This window comes from Erpetoichthys calabaricus, chromosome 10 (assembly GCF_900747795.2).
Source record: "Erpetoichthys calabaricus chromosome 10, fErpCal1.3, whole genome shotgun sequence".
In the NCBI taxonomy this organism is placed as follows: Eukaryota; Metazoa; Chordata; class Cladistia; order Polypteriformes; family Polypteridae; genus Erpetoichthys; species Erpetoichthys calabaricus.
Window position 1 is genome coordinate 129138130 of NC_041403.2, and position 20464 is coordinate 129158593.

General features: G+C 38.8%; 1 protein-coding gene across 8 annotated transcripts in view; it reads right to left on the bottom strand.

Annotated features, from left to right (window-relative positions):
• Nucleotides 1-6380: 6380 nt before the first annotated feature.
• Nucleotides 6381-20464, bottom strand: part of adnpb (activity-dependent neuroprotector homeobox b) — a 119634-nt gene continuing 105550 nt past the window's right edge. For all 8 annotated transcript variants that reach the window (XM_051932984.1, XM_051932983.1, XM_051932986.1 and 5 more), the window contains 2 exons: nt 11726-11818; nt 6381-11168 (listed from right to left, as the gene is read on the bottom strand). In XM_051932984.1, the coding sequence (XP_051788944.1) occupies nt 7803-11168; nt 11726-11818 (3459 nt within the window). In that variant the 3' untranslated portion in view covers nt 6381-7802. The remainder of the gene's footprint in view (nt 11169-11725; nt 11819-20464) is intronic.

Genomic DNA, 20464 nt, shown 5'->3' on the forward strand with positions numbered 1-20464 from the left:
GGGACACTTGAGTCATCAGAGGGCACTTTCAGGGGGTTCTCTGAATAGGAATAAAGCCAAGGAGGAAATGAAGGAAAAGGTAACCTATAGTCCTGGAATACAGAAAACGCATCCAGTGTAGCCACAACAATAAAAAAGACCAACTGTTCACAAAGGTGACATACATTTAACCATTTACAGAAACCATGTGTATGTACTTGACACAAATTTGTTTATTAAAAAATTCATACTTCTTGTTGTGTTAAAACAGTTTTTGGAAAGAGTGTAGAAGCTTTTCCATCTGAAAAATTTCCTTAATTGGTAAATATTTGTCTAAGTGAAAAAGTTAGAAGATGGAAGCAAAGTACCTCCATTCAACAAAACACTTGAGCATTCAACAAACAATTTGAATTAATCAAGAGGGAAGTCAGTCTGTAAGTTTTAGGTAATTAAGTGACTTTGGTACCCACGTAAATTATCACCATGATGAAGCTGCCAGCACCCAATTAGGTCAGTATGGCCAGGTATGGCTAAGAATTGCCTTTACGTTCACTTCAGGCGGTCGACTGTCACTAGAAAGCAAACACAGTGCTCCTCACTCTTAGGGGACATCAACCATGTTAGATGAAGGTAACCTCTGGACTATTGTTTAACTACTACATTATATGAGTTATGATGCCAAACTTTTGATCTTTTTGAGGTTTGGCTGTCTCGCATTTGCTGAGCCAACTGATGCAACCACTGAACAAACTTTTTTGTAGCTCTCAAACTGATCACGAAGGACTGAGAATCTTCAGAAGAACCTTATCACCACAGAAGACTTGGCCGATTATGTGACAGGTTGTCACAGCACAGATATCAATTAACTGAAGTGGGTATAATGGTGTGGAGTACCATCATCTAGATAGTGCTACTCAACTTCACGTACTTCAGAGGCCAAAAACTGGGAATTAGCCCGACTGAAGGGTCACTGTGCAAAACACTTTTGGTATTAGTTGTTTCCTAAAGATTTAAGTTAGAATGTTTTAAAACTAGCAAATCTATTTAACAAACATTCTTTGCATTTGGGGTTACATTTAATAAACAATCCTTCAAAAGAATAATAAATGTAGAAATTAGCACTTTATTTAAAGTTGAGCTAACATAATACTTCTCTTGTAATCATATCACTAAGATAAGAACAATTCTATTAAATAACATCTGAAAATAGGAGTAAAGTAAAAATGCACCTTAAAATAATTATGAAAGCTATTTGAAACTTCAGTGTAATTTAGATCAATTAACATTTTATTACCCAATCTCCTTTTGCATATGAATAGTGCCATGCCCCACCATAAATACAAACGGTAATACAATCAGGATGCTTATTACTATTCCCTCTTGTCAACCTTAAACAGTTTATTTATACAACTTTAAAACCAAAAACATGTCAAATAAAAATATTGTACTTGATGAAAATTCAGTTATGATTATATACACAGCATTTGGATCTTTTGTGAAAAATGTGCCCTGCAGTTACTTTCAACTATAACTTGTATGTACATTAAAATACATTTAATATGATCCTATATACAAAACATACTGTAAACTTGTCTAATGTAAAGATTGGGTTTGCATTTTACTTTCCAGTTTCTTTATGTCGGGCTGATATCCAGTTGTTGCAGCGCGCAGACAATCTGTTAGGTGCTCGTCAGCGAGTGAATTGCGCTGTTTGCACTTGATAATCTCCATTGCTGAAAATGCGCTTTCACACACACAGCAGGATACAAAACTTTTTTTTCGCAAGTTAGGAGACCACCATACTCTGTGCCTGATACAGAACATATCCAGAAGTTCAAAACTGATTCTTCTTTATACTTGTGTTGTAATATGCAGTCATTCTGCAAATCAATAAGCTCATTTTCAAATCTGGCTTTTGAAACACCAAAGATCTTTAATGCTGAAGTAAAACAAACAGGTTTTCAATTGCACAAATCCTTGGGATCAGTGACCGTTAAATTCTCTTGAAAGTTCAGCAAGATAATTTGTGAACACCACCAGCTGGAAAGCAGTGCTGCGCAGTTGACCAACTCGAGTACTCAGGGATGGAAAATTAGTAAAATCGCCTTGATGAAGCTGTTCTTGATAGAGCAGTAGCTTTTCCTGAAAAGCCAAAACATTACTAACAAGAACAGGGAGAACTGTCTTGTTTCCTTGTAACTTCACATTAAGTGCATTTAAATTCCCTGTGATGTGGGTAAGAAAAGCAACATCCAGTATGAATTATTCGTCCTGGATATAAGCCAGATCAGTGTGCTCCTTCTCCTGAATAAACTGTTGAATTATTGGAAGCAAATCCATAAACCTTATTAAAACACTACCTTGGCTTAACCATCAAACTAAGGCATGTAGTGTGATGTCGTGATATTGCGTTTCATACACCTCCAGTAAAGACTGAAACTCTCTGTGCTTTAGTGACTGCCCTTGGATGTAATTTATAATCCTACCTTCTCCATTATCACCTTCTGATTTCTTGTTATCAATTTGCAACATAACTGTTCTTGATGGAGAATGCAGTGATATGCAAAAAACGTGGGTATCCCTGCTTCTTTTTTCAGTAACACTAAGACCCTTCTCCTTCCCGACCACTGTCGGTGGTAACTGACCCAAGTTTACTCAGTCAATTTTATTTCCTGGTCCTTTAAAAAAATCAAACAGGGCCAAACAAATATCCTCTCCTTTTGTTCAGCCTTTAAATGGGAGAAGTGTGAGCATTTCCTCAACAAGACCCGTGGCATTAAAAAAAAAAAAAAGCGCACCCACCCCATGACCTGGGCCATGTCTGTTATATCAGTTGACTTGTCAATTGCCAGACTAAAATGTTCAGCATTACATAGGTCAGTAATAAGTTTTTCGAAAAGATTGTCAGAAATTATTTCAACTCTTTGGGCTAGTATAGAATGTGATAGTTGCAACTTGGATATCTGACCAATGATAATCATCTTTATTTTTTAAATTGGCGAAAAGAGCTTCACTACAGTCCAAGAAACATTTCTTAATAAGCTCACCTTCAGTAAAAGGTCTGCGGCTCTTTACAATGTTCCATGCTATTTCATACGAGGCTTCTGTGATCTAATCAGTTATTTTGCATAGTAGTAACTTTTCCTGGCTGCTTAGGCTGTCTAGAAGTGAGCAGATTGTATCCTTTCTTAAATTGGTCTAAGGGGGATATAATTTTCTAAAGTCAGCATGACAGCTTTCATTGTGATGCTGGTTATTTGCATGTTTTGGTACCGCTATGCTTCTCTTAACAAAGCAGGCAGAGGTTTACGGTTTATTTCAGTGAATGTGAAATCTTCTTCCCACGCTTTGTTAAATATTCGTCTGAGACTTTGCGTTTTGCCATTCTCCTGTCGCTTTCTCCAGTAACTCTCTAAACGTTTTGTCTGCTTAGTGTTGCTTCAGGAGCTTCGGTTGAATTGACAAACCATATAAAACACTAGTGTGCCTCCTTGTGAGAGAAAACATTGGCACATTGTTTGGAGCAGGGCTTTAAATTCTGAAAACGATTATTAGATTTCAGTACATTTCTTATTTTCCAGGGGCCCACAGAAAATGCTTTAGGGGGCCACATGTGGCCCGTGTGTTGAGTAGCATGGATCTATGACGATCTCTTCTACATTTTCACCACCTGATATTCAAATCGAAGAACTCCGGTCAACCGTTGCATACCAATAAGCCACAGCCAAACATAGCTGACACATTTGGGAAAGAACTAAGTGACCTTAGTACCCCTCTCTTCTCGTTAGGTATACTGCCTCTCTGAAAGAGCACCATTAAGTACCTGTATACAGAATACATGAATTGACATATTCTCCTGCATTAACTACCATCTGTAAGGGTTTACCCAAAACTAATACTCCTATATGTGGCTGGACTACTTAAGTACTCCACGGTGCAGATTTTTGTAAGATTGACTTATCACACCACGTAGGCCTGTTTCCATCAATGTAAACCACTGCATGGGGCACATCTGTTCATCACTGAATGTTTGCATGTTTACCCTGCATAGGCAGTAGGAAACAGAAAAAGCAAGAAGAAAATAAATGAAAGACCATCTTACATTTATAGTTTAAACATGCAGGAAAAAAATTGCTGGGTTCACTGCTTCAATATAAATGCCTTTAACTGGGTTTTCAATCCACGAACAGTATTAAAACGTCACACTTTGTGCTGATGCACAAATCCAGTGGTGAACAGGGTATACAGTGGGTACGGAAAGTATTCAGACCCCCTTCAATTTTTCACTCTTTGTTATATTGCAGCCATTTGCTAAAATCATTTAAATTAATTTTTTTCCTCATTAATGTACACACAGCACCCCATATTGACAGACAAAAAAAAGAATTTTTGAAATTGTTGCAGATTTATTAAAAAAGAAAAACTGAAATATCACATGGTCCTAAGTATTAGACCCTTTGCTGTGACACTCATATATTTAACTCAGGTGCTTTCCATTTCTTCTGATCATCCTTGAGATCACCTTCATTTGAGTCCAGCTGTGTTTGATTATACTCATTGGACCTGATTAGGAAAGCCACACACCTGTCTATATAAGACCTTACAGCTCACAATGCATGTCAGAGCAAATGAGAATCATGAGGTCAAAGGAACTGCCTTAAGAGCTCAGAGACAGAATTGTGGCAAGGCACAGATCTGGCCAAGGTTACTAAAAAATTTCTGTTGCACTTAAGGTTCCCAAGAGCACAGTGGCCTCCATAATCCTTAAATGGAAGACGTTTGGGGACGACCAGAACTCTTCCTAGAGCTGGCCGCCCGGCCAAGCTGAGCTACCGGGGGAGAAGAGCCTTGGTCAGAGACATAAAGAAGAACCCAAAGATCACTTTGGCTGAGCTCCAGAGATGCAGTCAGGAGATGGGAGAAAGTTGTAGAAAGTCAACCATCACTGCAGCCCTCCACCAGTCAGGGCTTTATGGCAGAGTGGCCTGTCGGAAGCCTCTCCTCAGTGCAAGACACATGACAGCCCGCATGGAGTTTGCTAAAAGACACCTGAAGGACTCTGAGATGGTGAGAAATAAGATTCTCTGGTCTGATGAGACCAAGATAGAACTTTTTGGCCTTAATTCTAAGTGGTATGTGTGGAGACAACCAGGCACTGCTCATCACTTGTCCAATACAGTCCCCACAGTGAAGCATGGCGGTGGCAGCATCATGCTGTGGGGGTGTTTTTCAGCTGCAAGGACAGGACGACTGGTTGCAATCGAGGGAAAGATGAACGCGGCCAAGTACAGGGATATCCTGGACAAAAACCTTCTCCAGAGTGCTAAGGACCTCAGACTGGGCCGAAGGTTTACCTTCCAACAAGACAATGACCCTAAGCACACAGCTAAAATAACGAAGGAGCGGCTTCACAACAACTCTGTGACTGTTCTTGAATGGCCCAGCCAGAGCCCTGACTTAAACCCAACTGAGCATCTCTGGAGAGACCTAAAAATGGCTGTCCACCAACGTTTACCATCCAACCTGACAGAACTGGAGAGGATCTGCAAGGAGGAATGGCAGAGGATCCCCAAATCCAGGTGTGAAAAACTTGTTGCATCTTTCCCAAGAAGACTTATGGTTGTATTAGCTCAAAAGGGTGCTTCTACTAAATACCGAGCAAAGGGTCTGAATACTTAGGACCATGTGATATTTCAGTTTTTCTTTTTTAATAAATCTGCAACAATTTCAAAAATTCTTTTTTTTTGTCTGTTGATATGGGGTGCTGTGTGTACATTAATGAGGGAAAAAATTAATTTAAATGATTTTAGCAAATGGCTACAATATAACAAAGAGTGAAAAATTGAAGGGGGTCTGAATACTTTCCGTACCCACTGTGCATGTGTACAGTTCCAACAATATCAAATGCATTTTCTTTCTCAAAATCACTCATAAATGCCGAACTACAAAGTTACACATTAGTAACCTGGGAAAACACTGCAGCTCAGTCAACCACTTTTTTGTAATTTCATCTATACCAGTTTGTAGCTTTTTAATGCACATTGCTATCAGGTTTTACATTGTACCAACAAAACTTGCTGGATGGAATTTGTGATCAACTCATTTTAAACAATATACTAGTAAGCAGCGTAAAATTAAATCACTTTCTGAAATCACATTATGAAACAAGAAAAACAGACATTTAGAAAAGCAGTTGACACTCGCCTACACAAAGATGATGACAGGAGCACAGTGGAAATGCATAATGGCTTGATGCGGTGAAAATGCTGACTGGAGCCAAATTTCAAACATATGACTAACTGACTACTTGTATGTCATGACATTTGGAGATGTGACTTAAGACAAGGGAAACTCACAACTCATTCAAAGACACACAACAGTAAGGAGGTTAAGACAACTGATGATTAGTCAGATATTTTAATTTAATATCATCTCAGATGTTTGACAAAATACAAAATGTAACACAAAATTCGCTTTGAATAGACAGAGGCTGGGAGACAGGCTGCCAGCGGTTTGAGTGTTGTGTGACAAGTACTGAACCACTGGCTGGGTTGTTTTAGTGATGAGTGCCACATAAGTTTCAGTTGACCATGAACTAATTTATCTAAGCAGCTCTGAAGCAGGCGCCTACCTTTACCCATATGACTGAAAGATAAGGAACAAGTAGGAGCTACTGCACCGCAAACATAAAAAATAAAAGCTTGACAGAAAACAGAGGTCAAAGGTCAAATACAAGAAAAAGTGGTCACTGCAGAGCACAGTACAGCACTTTATTGTTCAGAAATGTTTAAATGAAAAAATACAAAGGTAAATAAAGAGCACAAATTAACATACGTACAAGTGAATCATATATTAGATGATATAATGTTTACACCACCAAGAGGTGTTCTCTATTAAAGTAAAACTAGTCAAAAAGTGCAGCAGCTTTTTGTGACGGCTGCAATCAACACAGCATACTACAAAGTACAGATCTATGGAATATTAAACTCAGTAAAATGGTGTAGCTGGAGATAGAAATGAAAAAAACACAGTCCTTTGGGAAGTTGTTTCAGCACAATAGTAGTGGCATGATTCTGAGTATGCAAAATAAAAGTATTGGATTTCATACAGGCCTACAGGACGCTATTTATTTAGCTGGCCTGCAAAAATTAGCAAAATGTTCTAATTTCCAAAACCCCCACAGTCACTACAGCACTTTCTAGTTATATGATGAAGGAGTTAAATGCAGAATTTCATACATAGCATGTGCACAAGAACAAAAACAAAACAAAGGAAAAAAGAAAAAAAACAAAAGGCAAAGATTTCTTGAATACACAAAGCAGTAAGCTTCTTCAGGATAGTTCTAAAAGACTGTACAAATATACATTGTAACTATTGAAATGAATATATGAAAAATTGAAGGTCTTTATTTCATTAAATTTTCTGCAAAATCTAGTATTTACTCTTTAAATGGCTGTTTAAACCTTTGCCATAAACTATGAAGGCAAATGATAATCTTTCCGTAAGTAATTAGCTAAATACACAGACTCTCCACTGTAAAGTAAATGAAGGCAGCATTCAACTCCTTAGTTATTTGTATGTACCATCAAACTTCCTCTTGCACTTCAAGTTACTTTGCTTGATAATTCTACACCAGTATTTAAAACTTTTTATTATACATTTCAGCCACTGTAAATACAAAATGAATACGTAGGAGCAGCTATATCAGACTTCATGAAAACTCTTCAAATCCAGGACGGTTTATTATAAATTAAGATTTTTCTGGATCTGATTTTTTATTTTGAAGCAGTTTTACAATGTTGTACATCTCTGTGAAACACAGACTAGGCCTGCTGGCTGCTCAGTCCAACTCCAGGTATTAAGCTGTGCACAGCTTCAGAGGAGTTCTCAGACATGCTGTCTATTGATTGCTCCAGCGTACTGTCTACCCGATCATCCCCTTCACTGTCTGCTGTGCTGTTCTGCCAGTCCAAAGGGGGATTTGATAAACTTTCCTCATTTTCTGGTGAGGCAATTTTCCATAGTGATGGCACCTGTTTAGACCAGCCTTTTTCCAAATCATTTGAGTGTTCCTGTTTTGGGAACTCTTTCTTAATGTCAAATACTGATTTTTCCTGCAAACTGAGTGCCTGCTTCCTTTGGTAACTATCTGTGTGCAATGGTTTATTCTTGTTTTCTTCTACTGTGCTGTCTTCTATATCAGAAGTATGCCGTGATCCAGGACCACTATCAGAATGAGGAGCTTCCTCTTTTATTTCAGATTCTTCTTCAAGTTCACAACCATCCTTTCCTTCTGATGTTTCTTCTTCAGAAGCAGAATCATCCTTCAGATGTGAACGATCTTCTTCTGTTGGAGATTCCTCTATTTCCTCCTCCATCTCATTGTTATCTTTCCTCTTAAGCTGTTCCTCATTTGAAACTGCTGCAGCTTTCTGGTCAGATTCACCTTCAGAGCCTTTTACCTTTGATTCTTCTGTTGCATCCCTCACGCATTTTACATCTGTATCCTCACCTTCTGACGCACTGCCTGAGCCTGCATCTACTGTTTCAGACTGCTCATCTCCATTCTTTAAAAGCTTTTGATTTGCCTTTAAAAGAGTTTTACTTTGGGTAGTATTATTAGTTGCTGTGCTGTTTCTTCTCAGACTTGATTGAATAGACACTGCAACTGCTTTTTTCTGTGTTGGTGCATTTGTAGATGATCTGAAGTTCTGCTTAAAACATCCAGGCCTACCTTTGCTCTCTCTAGTGTTTCCTTCTGTACGGCTAGAAGCCAAGCTTTCTTCCAAACGCCTGCTAATTGAGTCAGCTGATCTTGCAGTATTTGTTTTGGATGTTCTGCTTTCATCATCCTCTTTACTTTCAAAAAACCATTCAGGGTCAAAATCCAGGTCATGCTTTAACTTATTTACTTCTCTCATGTTGAACCCCAAAAGGACTCTAGCCTTGTACCTCTCACAGTCTCGAACACACTTCTTTCTTTTTGCACTAAAATGAGCAGCAATATCAGATTTCCACAACCACAAGCTTGCTGCAAGCTTTTCAATTTCTCTCCTGGAAGGATATGGCCTTTTACTGAAGTACTGTGTCAAGAACACTTTTCTAGCCTCATAGGAGTCATCTTCATGACCCTTGGGATCTAGGGCTAAGTCAACTGGCTCTTCTGGTTTTTCAGCAGGCACAGATGCAATGTGATCATTGTCCAATTTCCGTTTTTTTAAAAGACCCGGATCAGTGAATTCAAGCTCTCGCTTAAGAGGTGTAATGTTTTGCGTATGTATAACTCTGGCTGGTGCACTGCTCTTCTCTTGTCCATTTTGTGCTTTCCCAACACCTCGACAGTGAACAAGGTGCAAAGTAATGGTAGATGCAGTCATGTTACTTGTGTATACTCCCAAACAGTGAATGCACTTATATGTAAGTTTCTTCTCCACTGGATGGACTGTTTGAATTACCTGGTGTCTTTCTCTTAAATGATGAGCTAACGCATCTGAAATGGGGCCTTTCAAAATTGAAAAACACAAAGGACAGAGGGTTTTCCCTACATCCTTTTTGTATGGGACAGCGGCTTGATGTGCACTTTTTACGGGCATATCTGGAGTATCCAGCATTTTATGTGGCAGTTTTTGAGGAATCATTGCATGGTTTTGTGCGTGAAAAGCAACAGACTCTTCTGGAGCATCACGCATGTTGTAAGTAGTCACAATCAGCTGGATATTTTTGGGATTACCTTGCTGTAAGGTTAGATCAAAAGTCAGAGGGGAGTCGGTTCTTGGACCCATCACTTCATCTGGGTGAGCCAGACGGACATGCGCTACCAACTTCTCTACATCATTAAAAGTTGACCGACAATGTGGACAAGACAATCCATGGATGAGCATATGATTTAACAGTGTGTCACTAGGAAGGTAACGATTGCAATACAGACACTTGCTTGTAAAGTTATGTATCTTCATGATATAATTAGCCACAGCTGGGACTTTTTCAGCTTTGTGTTCTTTTTCAAAATGTGCACTGTAAACATTTTCTGGGAAGAGCTCATTACAGATTGTACAGATTTTCCACTTTTGCGTATAAGATGTGCCAGCATTAGTTGAATTCACTGTTTTGGTAGATGTAGCTAAAGCAGTCGTGGTCTGGGCTCTTGAGGGCAGCTCTGTTGGTTTCATTGCTGAAGACACTAAACTAGTGCTAGGTGAATTCCCCGATGCGAAATTATACCTTGATGGAGTCTGACTGCGAGGCTGGGATGTAACAGAGCTGGTATTTCGTACGCTGCCACCTGGTAAAAGCTGCTTTACAGTAGGAGATTGCTGTGGAACTGATACTTGTGCATTTCCTGGCATTGGGATTCTCACTTGCTGTGTCAGATTGTAACCCTGTGACATGTTTTTTAACCCGTAGGTGTTTTGCTTTAAATGAACATTGGACATAAGCCCTGCAGAACCTAAACCTGGTTTTGGTATGGCTAGCCGACTCATCATCTGTTGTGATGAAAGTGACCTCATATTAGCAGGAATTGTTGACATTTTTGGAGTTACACCTAAAATATTCTTATCTTGTGGTTTGGGTGCCAACAGCATCAGAGGCTTAGATCTTGGTACTACTACATTGGTATGCCCTATCATTGCAGTCACCTGGTAACCTATTCGTTCATGATCTTCAATAACATGTTGGACTAAAGCCTCATAAGACTTGGGCATGAACAAGCATCTTTTGCAGTGTATGTTTCCTTCATCACGTGCATTTACATTCAGCGAAACAGCTCCATTCAAAGATTTTTCATTTGTCTTGACAACATAAGGTGATGCCACATGTTGAAAATGTTCCCTATAGATATGCTTGCGGACAACATTGTAAAGAGGATCTCTGTAGGTACACTTCTTACAGTAATACACGGCCTGCTCTACACTATCAGCTTGCTTTGTCTTCAGGGCACCATCAACTTTAGATTGGTCTTTTGACGCATTAGAACCTCTACCCATATGGTTGGTTTGAGGAGCGTGGAATAACTTAATGTGCGTTTCCAAAGTCTTCTTGTTTCCATTGTATGTGCAGTAGGGACAATTTAACAAGATACGACTTTCAAAATCTTCACTGTGCACATTGCGAAAGTGACTCTTGTAAGCAGAAAAAAATTTTGAAGAAAATGGACAGCCCGAGCAGCAAAAAGGCTTAGATCTATAATCCTGAAACAAAGAAAAAAATGTGTTAGGTTTTTGCCATAAACGTTTTGCTCACTAAATGTTTACATCAATCCTATTTATTTAGTTATTTCTCTAAATCTCTACTTTTACCTTTCTACAATTTTTAATTAGCTAATTATGCTGATTTTCCCCTACACATACACAAAGACAAGAGTAACTGATTTGTGTTAGCTTTTTTCACAAAAATCAAACAGCAAGCATATTTTCCAAATGTTGAGCTAGACAAAGAAAAAAATCAACCACTTTCATAAACAGAGGTACTTCTGACTGCCTTCCATATGCAAACAAGCAAATTAAACATACTTGATTTGCATTAAGCAGTTTTGTATTTTTCCTTATTGTGCTGATTTCTACTAATGTAAAAATTATGTATTATGACATATTTTATCACTGGGATCTCATTGTTAAATTAAGAGGGAATTTATTCTGTTATGAGCCAGAAAACAGACACACATGATTTATACAGTATTGGCAGGAAATTGGAAATTAATCTTTTAAAAAAACATTTTTAGAATGTACAAAAGCAATGCAAAACAAACCTGTTGTTTTGTTAATGAAGGGTCCCAAAGTCCGACATCCTCCCAAGTAGTATTTTTGACATAAAAATCATTTGGCTCAAACTCCTTAAAGTCCTACCAGAAAAAAGACATGCATAAAAGTGTTACTCTGTGTAAAATAGAGGATTTCTTAAAATCCTGTCTAAGCCATATTTGATAGACATTTTGTTCTGTACCTGTAAGCTGTGGGTATAGAAAATCCCCTCCCTTCAAAATATACACATTTTCTTGCTTTGCAGCATGAAATGAAGACATACAAAAATATTTCTCCAGCTGAATTTACTTAATGCAACTAATAACAGCCAAGTGAAAGATACACTAGCAACAGTTCAGAATAATATAAAAAAACAAAAAAAACGAGACGTTTAAAGGATCATCCTCCTGTGTCAGTACTTTGTGGAACCACCTCTTGCTTTGAATTCAACCATGACTCGGTTGGGATACTTCTCTACCAGGTTTGCCCATCTAGACTGTGCAACATTTGCCCACTGTTCTTTACAAAATTGTTCAATCTCAGTCAGACTGGATGGTGACCATTGCTGGGCTGCAATCTTCAAGTCACTCCACAGATTTTCAATTGGGTTCAAGTCTGGGCTCTTACTAGGCGATGCAAGGACATTAAACTTTTTCTCATTTAGCCAAAAATGTGGTCAACTTTGCTGTGAGCTTTGGGTGATTGTCATGTTGGTAGGTGAACCTTCTGCCCATTGACAATTTTCCGGCAGAGAGCAGCAGGTCTTCCTCAAAAATCTGATGGTATTTTGCCCCATCCATTTTTCATTCTAACATGACAAGTGCCCCAGTTTCTACTACAAAGAAACACCCCCAACAACAGGATGCTACCCCCTCCATGCTTTACTGCGGGTATGGTGTTCTTAGAATAGTAAGCTGTATTGGCTTTCTACCAGAAATACCAATAGGCGATGAGGCCAAATAGTTTCACTGTGGTCTCATCTGACTAACAACTTTCCCGATTTGGTCTCAGAATCTTCACAGTGCGTGATGGCAAAGCCTGATCGAGATTTGATGTGGCCTTTCTTGAGAGGCATTTTCCTTGTCACCTTTCCCAAAAATTCCTGTAACTGCTTCAAACTTGCCACAGGCCTCTTGGTAGCCTCTCTGACCAGTTTCCTCCTCACTCTTCCATCCAGTCTGGAGGGACAGTCAAAACCAGGAAGTGTGCCAGTAGTACCAAACACTTTCCACTTCTTGATAATTGGCTTTACTGTCCTCCTAGGGATTGATAAAGCCTTTACAATTTTTTGCTTACAACTACCGACTTGTGCCTGTCCACAACTTTATCTCCAAGATCTTTGGCAAAAATTGCCACCAACAGTTGATCGTTTGCATTCTGTTTCACTTCCAGGCACTGGAATGTTCTAGGAACATTTGTTTTCATACTAAACTAATTACAATTGATAACTGGTGGAAGCTAATTTAAGCTTGGTATGCAATATGTGAGGTGATGTCTTCATTTTAGGCTACAAAATGACAAAATGTGAATATTGGGGGTGGGGGGGGGGGTGGGGTGTAGGGGTATGCTTTTTTTCTATACACACTGTAAGCCTCATAAGACTTGGGCATGAACAAGCATCTTTTGCAGTGTATGTTTCCTTCGTCACGTGCATTTACATTCAGGGAAACAGCCCCATTCAAAGATAATGCCACATGTTGAAAATATTCCCTTATAGATATGCTTGCGAACAACATTGTAAAGAGGATCTCTGTAGGTACACTTCTAACAGTAATACACGGCCTGCTCTACAATATCAGCTTGCTTTGTCTTCAGGGCACCATTAACTTTACATTGGTCTTTTGACGCATTAGAAACCTCTACCCATATGATTGGTTTGAGGAGTGTGGATTAACCCCTTAACCGCCCTCTGCCGGATATATCCGGCACCGTTGTTTTATTGCTAACGCCATACTGCCGGAATTATCCGGCACATTTGCCTGTGGTTATATGAATGCCTGGCAAGTAGTATAACTGACGGTTTGGCGTGGGTATTATTACTACGTTGTATTTCGACAAGTCTGTGGTTGTTTTGGCCGGTCATGTGACGTGATTCGCATGTAACAGCTGTGAATATGGCGAAACGTAAACTGACTTCAAGTGAGGCTTTGCAGGCGATTTTGGACAGTTCTGATCATGATTGTAGCAGTTCTGAAGAAGATTTTAGCAACAGTGATGAGCAGCAACGTGCGCTGCATGATACTGTGAATGGAGACGCATCGGATGACGGCGCTGAGTGGGTGTATCCCCAGCATCTCAGCTGGGCTGCTGCCCGTGGTGAACTACCTTTTCTGCATTCGTTTGAGGGAACGTGTGGCTTTATTGTTGATGTAAACAATTACACTGCTGAGCAGTTTTATGAGCTGTTTGTGTCACCTGATTTGATCAGACATTTTGTTCATCAGACAAATCTGTATGCAGCACAGTTTATTGAGAAAAATCCCAATTTACCTCCACATTCCCGTGTTCGTGCTTGGTTTGACACTGATGAAAACAAAATGAAAAAATTCATTGGGATTTTGATGTTGATGGGAATAATCAGAAAACTAGATATTGAGATGTACTGGTCTACAGATCCTATGTATGCAACACCTATTTTTGCAGCTGTCATGACACGTAACCGATTCTCTTTGCTGCTGAAATTCTCTCATTTGAATGACAACAGAAACGAGCCAGATAAGAAAGATCCAAACCGCGACCACTTGTTCAAGCTACGTCCTTTGATTGATCATTTATTTGAAGCATTTCAGTTGCCCTACATGCCAGGACCGTCAGTTGCAGTTGATGAAAGTTTATTGTCGTGGAAGGGCCGCTTACAGTTTCGACAGTATCTACCATTGAAAAGGGCACGGTTTGGTATCAAGATGTTTTGCTTAGCTGAGAATTCAGTTTACATTTATAGATTTCGTGTATACACTGGCAACTTGCACAACATTTAGTGGTCAATACTGCTTGAATAAATGTAAAAAATGTAAAAAAGTAAAAAAACGAAAATTGTTCAGATTTCGCCTGGCGTGGGGAATATTTAGGGAGTTGGCGGTCAAAGGGTTAACTTAATTTACATTTCCAAAGTCTTCCTGTTTCCATTTTATGTGCAGTAGGGACAATTTAACAAGAAATGACTTTCAAAATCTTCACTGTGCACATTGTGAAAGTGATTCTTGTAAGCAGAAAAAAAAAAATTAGAAGAAAATGGACAGGCTGGGCAGATCAAAAAAAGCCACCAGCATTGCCTATATAAAATAAGTGAAAAGTGAAAATGAGTATTCTGTGGAAATCCCAACACAGAATGGAGTCTGGCTAAGAGAATCATTACTTTAATCAGTATTTTAAACACAGGATCACACACAAGGTAGTAAGATGTGGTTTACATCCATACACATAATGTCAATTATTATAGCATATTCAAATGATTGTGCAAGAAAATGATCATACAACTGGCAAATGTCCTCCTGCAGAATGTCAGTCCATGCCCCTTTGGACCAGGAAGCACATGTTCATTGCCAATGGCTGATTGCAAAAGACATCCCGTAAAATCCAATCCTATACTCAAAAGGAGGAAAGTCTGGTAAGGACAGTAGCCAGTTGATTTGATAAACAGACTCTAGAATAGGTTGAGGAACATGGCTAGGATTGGCTCAATGAAGTCCCTGACATAGGTAGTGCCAGTCAATGTACCTTCGACAAACACCAGACAAAAATTAAAACTAGGTAATAGAATCTCAAACTATAATGCCCAGCATAGCACCTGTGTAGCAGGCATATACACAATCAACAGCATTAGTCACAAGGTCTTTTGCTGAACACTTATGTGACCCATCACTCATTCCCAGGCAGAATCTGTTTTCATCACTAAAGATGAAAGACTGCAATTGCAACAGTGGCAAGCTGGTCTGCCACAGTCGCCCTTCTAATTTAACAGTTTTGGCAAGCATCTGTACATCTGAGCTGCTCAAAACTATGAAGAATATATACAGAGTACTATATAGCAAGTGATAACACAAATGATGTTTTAGTGAACACTGTGCGCAACAGCTATTAATGACAGTGGTGTGACTGTATTGCCATGGGATGATCCACTGGCCTTGGGACTCTGATTACTTTATAATCTACCCTGTATCTTTACTATATTGTATTATAGCATTCCAAAGCTAGATGCCGTATTTTTTTTTTTTAAACTTTGCATTATTACACAGTAAATTAAAAATAAACACAATAACATTTCAATGTCAAGGCACCAGGTAAAGTATGAATATCATTAGAATATCATTCCAAGATGTGGTCTTAACACTAGAATTACCAACGCTTACGAGAAAACACGTAAATCCGGCCCACCTTAAATCCACGCATACGTCTCCATTCGGCGTCTTTTGTCTTGTAAAATGTGTTGATAATCCCAAGCAGCAAGCTGCCTGCTATATCATCCCCCCCCACCACCGGAGAAACTGCAAAAACCTCTCCCAACTGAAGCCTTGTTTATCAGTGACTCAGGTACCTAGGCTAAAAAAATATATTGTTATTCGGAACACATGCATTTCACGTGTGTTTTGCGTCTACAAAGATCTGTAAGTGTAGGATGACAAGAAATGTTGAACACACAGTACTGTGCAAAAGTTTTAGGCAGGTGTGAAAAAATACTGTAAACAAAGAATGCTTTCAAAAATGAAAGTGTTAATCATTTATTTTCATCAATCAACAAAATGCAGTGAATGAACAAAAGAGAAATCTAAATCAAATCAATATTTGGTGTGACCACCCTTTGCCTTCAAAACAGCATCAATTCTTCTAGGTGCACTTGCACACAGTTTTTGAAGGAACTCGGCTGGTAGGTTGTTCCAAACATCTTGGAGAACTAACCACAGATCTTCTGTGGATGTAGGCTTCCTCACATCCTTCCATCTCTTCATGTAATCCTAGACACACTCGATGATATTGAGATCAGGGCTCAGTGGGGGCCATACCATCACTTCCAGGACATCTTGTTCTTCTTTACGCTGAAGATAGTTCTTAATGACTTTGGCTGTATGTTTGGGGTCGTTGTCCTGCTGCAGAATAAATTTGGGGCCAATCACACGCCTCCCTGATGGTATTGCATGATGGATAAGTATCTGCCTGTATTTCTCAGCATTGAGAACACAATCCTGACCAAATCTCCAACTCCATTTACAGAAATGCAGCCCCAAACGTTCAAGGAACCTCCACCATGCTTCACTGTTGCCTGCAGACACTCATTATTGTACCGCTCTCCAGCCCTTCGACGAACAAACTGCCTTCTGCTACAGCCAAATATTTCAAATTTTGACTCATCAGTCCAGAGCACCTTCTGTCATTTTTCTGCACCCCAGTTCCTATGTTTTCGTGCATACTTGAGTTGCTTGGCCTCGTTTCCACGTCGGATGTATGGCTTTTCGGCTGCAACTCTTCCACGAAGACCACTTCTGGCCAGACTTCTCCGGACAGTAGATGGGTGTACCTGGGTCCCACTGGTTTCTGCCAGTTCTGAGCTGATGGCACTGCTGGACATCTTCTGATTTTGAAGGGTAATAAGCTTGATGCATCTTTCATTTGCTGCACTAAGTTTCCTTGGCCGACCACTGCGTCTACGATTCTCAACGTTGCCCGTTTCTTTGTGCTTCTTCAAAAGAGCTTGAACAGCACATCTTGAAACCTCAGTTTGCTTTGAAATCTTTGTCTGGGAGAGACCTTGCTGATGCAGTATAACTACCTTGTGTCTTGTTGCTGTGCTCAATCTTGCCATGACATGAAACTGTCTTCCACAACCTCACATCGGTAGCAGAGTTTGGCTGACTATAATCCTACAAAATCCCGGACTTTGTGCAAGTGTACCTATAAGAATTGATGCTGGTTTGAAGGCAAAAGGTAGTAACACCAAATATTGATTTGATTTAAATTTTTCTTTTGTTCACTCACTTTGCATTTTGTAAATCGATAACAACAATCATTATTTATATTTCTGAAAGCATTCTTTGTTTACAGCATTTTTCATACCTGCATAAAACTTTTGCACAGTACTGTACCTAAAAGAAACTTTTTCCATATTTTAGTACTAAAGACAAAATGTAGAAATAAAGTGTATAATGTGTGAAGACTGAAGTCCAAATATCAAATAAGCACTTTCACAAAAGATACAAGTATAACAGAACAAATGTGCCATATTCCTTCTACTCACCAGTGCATCATTGCTACTCAAGAGTTGACTGTTTCTTTGAAAATAACAATTTCTTGCCTATGATTAAATCTTGTAAGTACCGCTCTATTATCTCAGACCATGCCCCTATGACCTTGGAGCTAAAATCATTATGCCCCACATACTCATCTCGTAGACGAGAACTGTACAGAATTTATATCCAAACAAATCGCCTTTTTTTTTTTTTATTTTTAGAGACAAATACATCCTCAGATGTTTCTGCAGGAATACTCTGGAAAACCTTGACATCTTTCTTAAGAAGACAGATTATCTCATATCTTTCCCACGGAAATAAACTGGAAACCAAAAAGGTCCAAGTGAGGCACTTCAAAGGAAAAGACAAGCTCTGCATTCAGAACTCAACGTCTTGACAACTAAAGAAACTGAACAACTCATTTTTAAATCAAGACAGCATTACTATGAACATGGAGAGAAAGCTAATAAGATCTTAGCTCAACAAATCCATAAGCAGTGCAATCCCAACAATCACCAACACAGACGCTGACAAAATCATTGACCATAAAAATATAATGCACACATTTAGAGACTACTATAAGTCCTTATACCTGTGAAAGGCAACCTTTTTCGAGTTGCGGCGCACTAAGTCCAAAAATTTTCTTTCACGGCGCACCTGAGGGACTGCCCATAAATAAAGTCGTGACGACACAATCGGCAATGAAAACAGTTAATTTTACAAGTTTGAAAGACATTAACAAAGGAATCAAAAGATAAATCTTAAATTTAATTACTGTGAACATTGAGATTGTTTTTCAGCACGTGTATGGCGATGGAGTTTACTTGGCAACATTGCTTTGTTGCTGAGAGTTCTTCGGCAAATCAAGCAAAACAGCAGTGATGGATCATTATCAGATGGAATGAATCCATATTTAAGATAATCTTCATTGTATTTCCGCTTTTTCCTGTTGATGTTACAGTTTTCTTATCTTGCCTGTTCTCGTTCGGTTTATCTTTCTTATCACTTGCATCTTTTCTAATTAGAAACATCTTTTCGAATTAGAAATTAGAATAAACTATGTATGAATTTTTCTAGATAAAGTTTAATTAAAATTACCGTAAATAAAAAGCGAGTGATAATTGTTGAGAATTATATTACAAGGAAGTATCGAATGCTTGCGTCACAACAAAATGTTTTTCACCACAAAGAACTGGAAAAGGTCACTGAGTTTACAAAGTTTACTGTGTTGATCAGCGGTGTCAGAGTGAAAATAAGGTTAATTTTTCCATAGTAATACTCAGACAATTAAGTGGTGACAGCTGCAGCTACAGCGATACTCTCTCGTCGGCAAGAGCCGAAATGTAGCGTTCATATTTTCTCATTCTATATTTGCTCCGCCTTCTTCTATCCATACAGTGAGCGAGATCTTCTAACAACGAGACTTTTTAAATCTCACGAGATGTGTTTTTGACACCGCTGGTGTTATTATGATGAATGGTGAACAGCGGAAATTTTAACTTGCATTCAAAATAAATACATTCATTTATTCAACAATCTGATTAACCGTTATCTGTTTTTCCAACATAAACTTTTTTTTTAAAACAGTATCTTTTTAATCAATCAAAAGTTCAAAAACACTAGCAATTTTAAATATTTTACAAAAGTTATCACGGTGCCCCTTGAAAATTCCGCGGCGCACTGCACCGGTTGCCCGACAGTGTATTATACTGAGTTTAAGACCAGCCACAATCTAATGCATTTCTGGATGCATTAAAGATATCACAAATAGATACTCTCAGTACAGAGGAGAGAAATTGGATAAACCTCTGGCACTATCAGAATTACTAGATACTACAAATTCACTTCAAAGTGGGAAAGCAGCAGGCCCTGATGGCTACCATGTAGAATATTATACAAAATTCTCAACTCAGCTAGGTCCTCTTTTATTACCTATTTTTACAGAAGCTAGAGACGACAAAATTCTACTTCAAACTTTTCGCCAAGCATTAATCACCATCTTTCCTAAACAAAATAAGGACTTATTACAATGTGCATCATATAGGCCAATTAACTTCTGAATAATGATGTTAAGATACTCTCCAAAGTCCTAGCTAGAAGGACTGAGAAAGTGCTTCCTTCGGTAATATCATAAGACCAAAATGGATTTATTAAAGGCAGACACATCGCTTTCAATCTTCGACGCCTGTTTAATGTAATATATTCACCCACAAAGTCTAACACACTGGAGATATTGTTGGATGCAGAAAAAAGCATTTGATATGGTTGAATGGAACTACCTTCTCACTACATTGGAGAAATTTGGGCTTGGCCTGAACATTTGTGCATGGATCAAACCACTGTATACCAGTCCAGCAGCTTCAGTTTGTATTAACAACATTAATTCAGACTACTTTAAACTAGAATGTGGTACTAGAAAAAGATGCCCCTTGTCACCACTGCTTTTTGCAATCGTCATTGAGCCCCTGGCACTTCAATGTTGAAACGCTTATGAGATAAAGGGGATTATCAGAGAAGAATGCGAAC